Source organism: Narcine bancroftii, chromosome 12 (genome assembly GCF_036971445.1).
Source record: "Narcine bancroftii isolate sNarBan1 chromosome 12, sNarBan1.hap1, whole genome shotgun sequence".
Classification (NCBI taxonomy): Eukaryota; Metazoa; Chordata; class Chondrichthyes; order Torpediniformes; family Narcinidae; genus Narcine; species Narcine bancroftii.
In genome coordinates this window covers 69,535,545-69,545,782 of record NC_091480.1, presented here as the reverse complement: position 1 = coordinate 69,545,782, position 10,238 = coordinate 69,535,545, and the positions used below count along the sequence as shown (strand labels likewise).

The following is a 10,238-nucleotide window of genomic DNA, read 5'->3' as shown; positions in this document are numbered from 1 at the left end:
TACTTCATGAACAAAAGCTACAATGGTACACATTATGTTAAAAGAAGATAATACATTTCACAGTTACCATAGTGCAAGAAAAGAAAAGTGGTATTACGATCGTGCAGACTGCTCTTTTGTGATGGAGCAGTCCCTGATAAGTGTAGCAAGGGGAGGTTCAAGAGCCTGATAATCTACAGTAGGCCATGCAGCTTTTCCACTTCCTCTTAGTTGTCAGATAGTTTGTACAGTAACTTCCCTGTCTATTTGATTTGATAACGTTCCAAGAGCAGGATCTGTAGCTAAAACTAGCTGCTCTATTGTGTTTATTTGTCTGGAATATATTTCAAGGCCGGAGACTGGGCTGAACTCTATGCACAGGCACATGCCCTTCCTGTGCCATAAATAACGTTTTCCCCCCGATGACATTGAGGACCTCCACCCACATTGTTTTATTGATTTGTGTAACTGTAATTGGATACAAGCCGTGCTGTTCTATCAAGGACTGGTCACTGAACTTGGAAGCGACGCTACAGAATCATCAGGTAAGGTTCCCTGACATTCATCATTCTTGTGAATAAAATTGGTCTCGGGATTTTTGTCTCCATTGGCAGGGAAAATCTAGCCTTCCATCTGTTACCCCATACATATTTTGTGGTTGGTGTTTCAAGAGAGATCTAGGCTAACCTTAGCCTGCTAGCGGTTTAAACATGTTTTCTAGACTGTTTATAGTTTCTGGAATTAATTCAAATTTTGGCTTTCACTGCTGTGTCATTATTCACAGAAAACAGTTGACTGGTTGACAGCAAGATAAAATGATGTGGGAAAACCGTCTCCTCTGAACTATAATCTAGGCAGTGGTTTTTATTTAGTGCCTAAATACGTGATTCTATTTTTTTTGTCTGCATCTCTCTCTCATTTTGAGTCCTGTCTTAGCTGATTGAAATTCCTCCAACTTAAAGGCTTTAACTTTGAGCCTCTGGTATTGTGGGCATTGTCGTAGCTGCTGGCAGTCAGGTGAGATGTTAGGGATTCTCCAGCACTTTGACAAATTTGATAGCATGGAAACAGGCCTTGTCACCTACTGAAAGCAGCCACTTACAATGAGCCAGTGTACGCCGTCAACACCCGTCAACTACTCCAGGGGCACATTACAGTGGCCAACTGACTTACCCACCTTCCCATCTTTGGGATGCAGGGGTAGCTGGAGTCCCCGAGGGAAACCCACGTAGTCGCGGGGAGATCATGCAAACTCCACATGGGCATCGCTGAGGGTCAGAATTGATTCTGGGTTGTTGGAGCTATGGGGCAGCAATGCAACTTGCTGTACCACTGTGCCACTCCTCTTACTCTGGGAGAAGAGCAGGGAGTTCAGTTCTCCAGGATTACATTCACCAGACAGTCTGGGATTCGAACTCTCGTCCCAATCGCTGTAAAACCATTGCACTAACCACTATGCCAAAACATGCCCCCCCTTACGCTAACCATGCCACCCTATTTGGTTAATCTCCTGGTGCCAACAAGCTCCTTGGTACATGCCACAATCTTCAGCAGCCTGTCCTTGCCCAATGAAACAGTACACGGGTGCTCCCATGGCTTCTGATCATCAAGGACCCACACCACCCAGTCCACACTCTGTTCTCACTGCTGCCATCAGGAAAGAGGTGTAGGCGCCACAAGACTCACCTCACCAGGTTCAGGAACAGCCGCTACCCCTCCACCATCAGACTCCTCAACGACAAACTCAGTCAGGGGTAGCGGCTGTTCCTGAACCTGGTGGGGCAGGTCTTGTGGCACCTACACCTCTTTCTTGGTGGCAGCAGCAAGAACAGAGCGTGGACGGGGTGGTGTGGGTCCTTGATGATCAGAAGCCAGATTGGGAGCACTGTTTCATTGGGCAGGGACAGGGTGCTGAAGATTGTGGCATGTTTATGTACCAAGATTGGAAAGAGGAACTTGTTGGCACCAGGAGATTAACCAAATAGGGTGGCATGGTTAGCGTAGGGGGTGGCACATTTTGGCATAGTGGTTAGTGCAACGATGTTATAGTGATTGGGACCAGGGATCGAATCCCGCACTGCCTGTAATGAGCATGTACGTTCTCCCCGTGTCTGCGTGGGTTTTCTCCAGGGGCTCCGGTTTCCTCCCACCCTTCAAAAATGTACCGGGGGAGTATGTAAATTAGGTGTAATTGGGCAGCATGAACACGTGGGCTGAAATGTCCTGTATGTCTAAATGTAAAATTCAAAAATTGTTATGATGGTGAAGCTACAGGTCATTCTGCTGCAGATTTTCTTTTTAAAAAAATGAAACGAATGTTACCATTAGAATCCTGAAAGGTTTATTGCAACCTCTACACATCTTGGGCAGTCATTTGGGATTGAGGATGACTGGCTTCCACTCCAGTTCCATAGGTCTTGAAGTGGGTCTTGCAGACTCTTCTTCGACCGATGGGTGGGGGGAGGGGGGGATGGCATTTCTTTAAGGAGGCTTTGAGCATGTCCGTAAATCTTTTCCTTTGTCTCCCTGGCCATCTCTCCTCATTTACAGAGCTTGGAACAAGTTTTATTTTGGAAGTCTGGTGTGGGAAATGCAAATGATGTGGCCTGTCCAGTGTCAGGAGGATGGCATATGAGGCAGTCTGCAGATTGGAAATGGGTTCTCAAATTAGTTATGTTTATAAATTCAGTGGCACTGATTGACGGCTGGATTTCATTGTCTAAATCTGAACCATATTCCTGTTTGTGCTGAGAACTTTGATGGAAAAGCGGAGACATTTTCTCAAGGGACTGAATATGCTGTTTCCTCCCAGCTGTATACTGCAAAAAAAAACCTGCCTTTTAATGGACTGGATTTGAGTTCCATGGGAGCTATTAAATGCTGGGAACAGAAACAGCTCCTATACTTTGCAGTTGGAGCTTGAACCTGCTGGGCCCACAATGAATTGTATTGAGATTAATCCAATCTTTTACACTTAGGACCCTCATAATAACAGAGGAAACCAATCCATCAATATACAACAGAGTATCACCACATTTTACAGCAATTAGTAATATTTCCTCCTTCCCCCAAAAAAGGATCTCTTGTTCTGCTATTGCTGGTGCCTTCAAAATCATCCCACAGCAATAGCAATTATGAAAGTATAATCGTACCACTAAAAACTTGACACAAAGTAAAAATCGCAGGAGCTTTAAAGTATGATTGTTGAGCTATGGATTTGAAATAACCATGAAAATATTCAAATGGATACAGGACACCCAACTGTTTAGTTAAATTCTAATGCTGAAGTTCATGTTCATGAAGTTTGAAGGTAGTGGACACAGCCCAGGACATCACACTGTCGAGAACATCTACGGGGAACGCTGCCATCGGAGAGAAGCAGCAATCGTCAAGGACCCACACCGCCTAGCACACCCTCTGTTCTCGCTGCTGCCATCAGGAAAGAGGTGCAGGTGCCACAAGACCCACCCCTCCAGGTTCAGGGACAGCTGCTCCCCCTCCACCATCGGACTCCTCAACAACAAACTCAATCAAGGACTTGTTTAAGGACTTTTGCACTTTATTGATTGCACAGTCAGTTTGCTTACATTTCTTCATTTGTTTAGTATGTTGACTGCAGTTTTTTTTTGCTCGACCAATAAGTGGTAATTCTGCCTGGCCCACAGGGAAAAAAAATCTCAGAGTTGCAATGTGATGTCGTATATGTCCTCTGACAGTAAATCTGAAATCATGTGTTGACCTGAAGAGTAAAAGAGAGTGAATAAAGCACAGAATACTGTGGCCTTATTGTACTCAAGCTGGAAAGTAATACCAGAACTAATTTTCCTTCAGCATTACATTTAAAAAATTAATTTATAACTTACAACATATTTCCCTTTTAAGCACAAGGTCTCAACAAGAAACGTGGTTTAGCTGTTGCCTACACACGAAGGTAAAGATAAGACTAGATCATAGGAAATGCACAGAATGTTGCCAAAAAGAGCAGTAAACCAACGGAAATGGAAGAACTTACAAACTTGCTGCAGACTGTGGAGGGTTAGAACCCAGGTTGCTTGTGCACTAACCACAGCGCTAACCGTGTCACCCCAAATGAATGCTGAGGCTTTGAAAAGTTTTGGTATTCAGATGGATCTGGGTGTACTTGTACAAATATCACTGGAAGTTTACTTTCAGAGTGAGCAAGAAGTTGGGCTGGAAATGGTTGTTTCTCTGTGAGAGGATTTGTGTATGGAGTAGAGACATCTTGCTGCAGTTATATAGTCTGGCCATGCCCTACAGATACTGTGCATCACATTGATAGAGATTGAACGCACATTGATGCACACGTTCTTCAGGCGATAGCTGAGTGAGTGCACTTAATAACAGCATTTATTGTCTTCAGGAAGATACAATACAGCGTCAATGTTGCAACAGCTGCGATACATTCTGTTACATTTGTGTCAAGTTTACACTTAAGGCTAAGTCCAATAAAAGTTGATTTAATGTTTCTCCAACTTCCTATGTGATACGGCAATTCTAAAATTATCTTTGTGTTGAGCGTGAAGTTGTCTATCATAATCCCCAATTTTATTTTGGGAAGCAAACCTTTTGAAAAAAAAAGTTGTCCAGTGGAATAGGTTAGCAGGAAAATAAATGGGATGGGCGGAGGGGTGGGGGGGTTTGGGGGTGGTATTGTGGTATTGCTCTGAGAGCTGGCATAGACCTGATGGGCCATCTGTCAGGATGACGTGTGAGATAAAATGGTGGGTCCAGTACTCCCCATGCTAATTGATCAGAAAATGGAAAGCAGGCTGGAATGTATATTGTGGGAGTCTAATTTGAGTACCCTGACAAGGTGGCTGTCAGGGTCACCGATCTCAAGGACCCAAGCACAATGGCAGTCTGTGGAGCAGCAGCAAGAGCGGGAGTGAGTGTACGGTACTGTGGCGGGATTTACAGCTCCCGACTGACCAGTTAGTTTCCAATTGCATTATGGGGATAAAGCCGCCTCCTTTGGCTGCTGAACAACTTTCCCTGTGCTGGTTTAGGCTGCTCAGTGGATTATCCCAGCACCGAGCTGCCTCTGCCGGCTGCCGATGATGAAGAATTCTCATGGATGGATGTCATATCTTGGGAGGAAATGATTTCCAGCTGGTTCATAAAACTCCCGTGAATGAGAATCTTGACAGATTTTGTGCTGAGAGATGCATTCAATTTTTTTTTAAAACTTTGTTGAAATAAGGGCTCTTTTCCTAGGAGAGCTCAATGTGATGTTTCCCAAAGGATTGAGGAAGGGATACTGAAATACTGGAGAGGTAATTATTTTTAACTTATCCTCAACTTGGTTTGCTAAAGTTTTGCAGTGAACACTTTACTGGAAATTGAAAGGCTTCTCATTTGCTGAGTCAGTGTTGATCTAATCACAAAGGCAGCTTGTAAGGTGGTATATGAAGCATGATACCAGTTGCATGCTTGTGAACTCATGTCGGAGATGTTAATTCTTTTTAAGTAAAACACGGAAGTTGAAGTAAAAACACAAAATGCTGAAGAAACTCAGCAGGTCAAACCATTTCCTTTATGTAGCAATGGTAAAGGTACGTAACCGACGTTTCGGGCTTGAGCCCCTCATCAAAGTAAAACTGTGTCTTTCCTCTGCATTACTGACAGTTCTCCAGGTAGGGTGGGGAATGGAATCTTCAGGGTAAAAATAGCAGTGACTATTATCTCCATTGAAAGACAGAGAAAATGAGCTCATCGTGGAGATAGTTTAACGTTGAAGTGTCAACAGGCCATGTGTCAGTACGTGTGTGCACTTTAGGAATTGGTGATGCACTGGCCTGGGAGTGTTTGATGGGATATCATAGAAGTTGGTTACCCTTCAAAAAAAAATAGCTTGTTTGATTGGAATTTATTCACTTTCTCTTCATATTTGCTCTTTAATAAATTGTGTTATTATAAATTCAGACCTTTTTGTATGGAAAGCATCAATAATTCAGAGGGCTCCAGTTAAAGGGAAGACTCTGGAGAGTTCAGAATTTGCAAGAACAAAGAAACATTTGATTCAGGAAAGCAGAGCGTGTTGATACTGGACACTGGTCCTCAGAGTATATTATTGACACCAAATCTGTTTCCATCTCTTTCTGTCTGACGATGTAACATTTGGGTCTAAGATTACTCCAGCTCAAGCATATGGAAGTCTGTGAGGATTACCATTTGTTACAGGGCATTACTGGGCTACAACATCATAGGGCAGCGATGGTCGACTGTGGGCTAAAGTGTGGCTGCAGCTCCTCTCAAGCTCGGTTCTCAGAATGGCGCCATGGAATGGTGCAGAGGAGCACCCCTTCTGGCAAGCACCGGGTCTAGGAATCTGGCTGAGCACCTTTCCCCCAGCACTGATTAGCAGTAGATGTCCCTGATGGAGTAAAGTCTGGCGCCCATGATGTTGCAGGCCGAGTTAACGACTCTGGAGTTTTTTTCTTCTCTCTCCTTGAAGGACAGTTCTGCCATCTTCGGAACCAGTCTGGGGAACCCAATGAATTCTCTTTGTCAGCTCCAGTTCGTGTTGATTACATCTGTTACATATTTCAGAGCTGTGAGAAACCCTTAAAATATTCCCTTTAACCTTGAGAGTGTTTGTATACCTCTTCTGGGAGCTTGTCATGGGGAAGGGATGGAAACAGTGTTAAGCGTAAACTTCACTATTCCAGGAAAAGAATACGCTCAGAGTACCAGCTGATCTATTGCTGTCCTTCCTTTGCAAATGTCATTACCTTCACTGTTCCAGTTAAAAAAAAACCTCTTTGCTCTTTTCTTCATGCCTCTCCCTCTTCCTTGTAGTCAATGAAGTTGACTTCAATGCCCCCTTTCTGTGAGTTCTTGGCCTTGTAAAATTGCAGGATCAAAACGTCATACAGTTACCAGACCAGAGACATGTAAAAATTTTTAGATTACGCTCCTTTAAAATAATAAAAGGTCAAACAGTGCCCTTTATGTAGCAAAGGTAAAGATACAGAACCAACGTTTCGGCCTTGAGCCCTTCCTCAAGGTAGAGACAAAATGTCGGCAGGTGCCTGAACAAAATAGTGGGGAGGGAGGGGCAGGGGGAGGAGCATGGCCCCACAGGCAGGGGGTAATAGGTGGATAAGGGAAGGAGGGCACAGCAGCAAACAGGGGGGGGGTGTGGTTCTGTGAAAGGACAGGGAAGGGGGTGAGAGAGATGGAGGAAAGGAGACAAGGGAAGGGGAGGGGAGTGAGAACAATGAGTGGTCGAGCAGAAACCGGAGAAGTCCACATTAATTCCATCCGGTTGGAGAGTGGCCAGACGGAAAATTAGGTGTTGTTCCTCCGATTTCAATCACTGCACCTGCAGACTTTTGAGCTTCATTCTGTATTACTTTCCTGTTTGTTTTTGGATGGTGGGGGGCACTACATCCAACACACAGTCTCAGTGTCCTCCTCCACCTCAGCTGACACCAAGTGGCTGCCTTAGTTCTCTCCAGAATCAATCATTCCAATCATCTCACGGTCATCCTCCAGTTCCATTAATGTCAGCTGGTCCAGAACTCTGCTCTTGACCTCTTCCCCCCCCCACCCCTGCAGAACCCCTCAAAGCTATCACCTTTCTCTTCTCTTTTCACCTCATTGGCTTGGGCTTTCTTGTCTTGTAGAGAAACAAGATGGTTGAATCTGAAGCAGTAAATAGAACAGCTGGGTCGAGCAGGATCGAACTCATGGAAGGGAAATGTTGAGGTGAAGCTGGAGGGTGTAATTACATTGTAGGAGTACAAGTTTATATCTTGACAAATGAATTTATAGGGGAAATATAAAACTAATGATCAATGTCTTTGCTGTGGGAACTTGTTCTGAACCAAGTTACCAACTGACACCACCCCCCCCCCCTTGCCCTACAAAGGAAAAGACAATACTGGAGAAGACAATGGTGTGGGAATGCAGTGCGTTCACATCTGGCCGACCATTCCATGCTACGGTGTGCAGGGACTTATGGTCCTGTGCAGGAGCGAATGGTGCTGTGATAGGTGTCCTTGCTGTATGCTGATACTGTGCTGTTCCGACCAGAATTGAGCAGTTGACCTTTCATTTCTACCTTCATTTATTTTCAGTCTTGCATCTGAACGAAAGCAGAATGAACAGCGGCTGAACAGTTTACGGGAAAGAGGAACTGTCATATGGGGGGGGGGGGAAATGGTGGTTTGTCTGTTTTGTCAGCTCTTGCCCAAGTTGCTCCTTCCGCTCTGCATTCATCACCTCGTGCTCAAAGGAGCGGCGGCAGATCTTGCCATTCCACAGCTGATGGAAGCAGCTCCCTCCTCCACAATCTTGTGCATCAAAATATGTTGCCTCTTGAACTGTCCTCTGTCATGGCTCAGCAGGTAACACTCTGCCACTGAGTCAGGAGGCCATCTGTCTCCTTCCCAGAGACCAGAACACAATCTGGTATGGCCTTCCAGTACAGTACTGAGGGAGAGCGCACTGTCAGAGAGGCTGCCTTTTGGATGCAATATTAATTAAGGCTCATGGAGGAGAAGGCACGATCCTAAATGAATGCCTGAGCAGGTTCGACGGGCCAGATGGCTGACTCCTGCTTCAATGTCTTGATCTTTATGCTCTTGATCACCTGACACCCACACCCCCACCCTCAACCTGATGTAGAGATGAAAACCAAAACCATTTCCACAAGATGCCACTTGAGGCCAGGAATTAGGGTGAGGAGGAAACTTTCCTGTGTCTGACCCTGGGGCGGTGTAGAGGGAGTTCATTCTAGCCTCCTTCACACTGGCAAGTCCCAGGAATTAACGACCAATTGGCCTTTAAAGAGTCCACTGTGAAAGGAAAATCTTCTCAACACCGGCATCAGATGATGTCATCTCATGTTGGGGATTGACGGCCTCGACCCCAAGTACAATCCCCAGCGTCTGCAGATGCCGGCATTGCAATCAGGGAAGTGTAGAACAGGTAATTGCATCCTGGGATAGAGATGACCTAAGTTTTTACGTGAGTGCAGGAATGTGAAGGAAGAAAAGATTAAAATGAAGGTAGAAGCTTTGCCGTGAGAAAGTCGCAGCGGGGTGGGGGGGGGGTGGGGGAGAGAAAGAGGAAATAAATAGAATAGTGGACCATTTTTAAACAGCGTGGAAAAGTTGGTAGCGCTGTAGCGCATAATTTATAAAGGCCGTGGGAAAAAGCGATGGCGGACCTGACTTCCCAGAATGCCATATGGCAGAGAAACCCCTCCATGAGTGCTTCATGCATGCAGCTGTGCATACAGCCCTTTCTCTGCCACATGGCATTCTGGGAAGTCAGTCCACCATCGATTTTTCCCATGGTCTTTATAATTGTGCGTAATATCACTACCAACTTTCCCACGCTGTATAAATTGTCCACGATTGCTATTTATTGTTAGCACTTTCCCACGGTCCCTTATAAAGGTTTATATAAGTCTGCACATCAACAGCAGGGGCTGAAGGGCTCATTCTGTGCTGCACATAAAGCTTAATGATGTTATAATTAGGCATGATTAATTTTGTTCAAATATAAGATCATAATACATTGATCAGGATTTAGGGCAGGCCACCATCGCTTGATGTGTCATGATGTCACCAGTAAAGGTAGAACAGTCCTAACCCTAGGGATGGCTCCTTGCAAAGTAATTCCTTCTTGAGCAGTTATATGCAGGACTTATTGTTTGCTGTTTAATTACACCTCAGTACAAACTCACAGAGATGCAGGGGAATGTGAGGAGAGGGGAAATGGGAAAGGCTGGAGGGAGGAGAAAAACAATTCAGACATTTTATCATGACTCCGAGCCCATCTGAAATGTTCAGTAACCAATACACTCACTGTTGTGTTTCTTCTGCAGCTCATCAGTGCTGTCGTGTGTCTGAAGTGTGCACGGTGCCATTCTGAACATGAGGGGTGGAGTAATGACCTGCTTCCTCCTGGCCACAATGCTGACACCGGTGAGAATAAGTGATTTCTTGTTTGAACTTAGTGAGATTCATATGTGAAATAAGGATGTGGAATATATGCAAAATCTGAATGCATAATTATTAACTGCATCTGTCACAAAGTTTCCTGATTTATAGCAGAGGATTTGTTAGTCGTATGTTTCATTGGGGGAATCAAGGGTGGAGAGGGTGGGCAAATTTAAATTCTCAGAAGATATTTCCTGGACCTAACACACCAACGGCATCATGAAAAAAGCATGTCAGCGCCTTTACTTCCTCAGGAATTTGTGGAGGTTTGGTATGAAAATGAAA

General features: G+C 44.8%; 1 protein-coding gene across 4 annotated transcripts in view; it reads left to right on the top strand.

Moving 5' to 3' along the window:
• The first annotated feature begins 262 nt into the window (after positions 1 to 262).
• Positions 263 to 10,238, top strand: part of LOC138747483 (calcitonin gene-related peptide type 1 receptor-like) — a 34,388-nt gene continuing 24,412 nt past the window's right edge. For 2 of the 4 annotated variants that reach the window (XM_069906736.1, XM_069906735.1), the window contains exon 1: positions 263 to 524. In XM_069906736.1, coding sequence (XP_069762837.1) covers positions 402 to 524 — 123 coding nt within the window. In that variant the 5' untranslated portion in view covers positions 263 to 401. Of the gene's footprint in view, positions 525 to 5,072; positions 5,274 to 9,838; positions 9,939 to 10,238 lie in introns of those variants that run through there. The other 2 variants (XM_069906737.1, XM_069906739.1) reach the window with 2 other exon arrangements.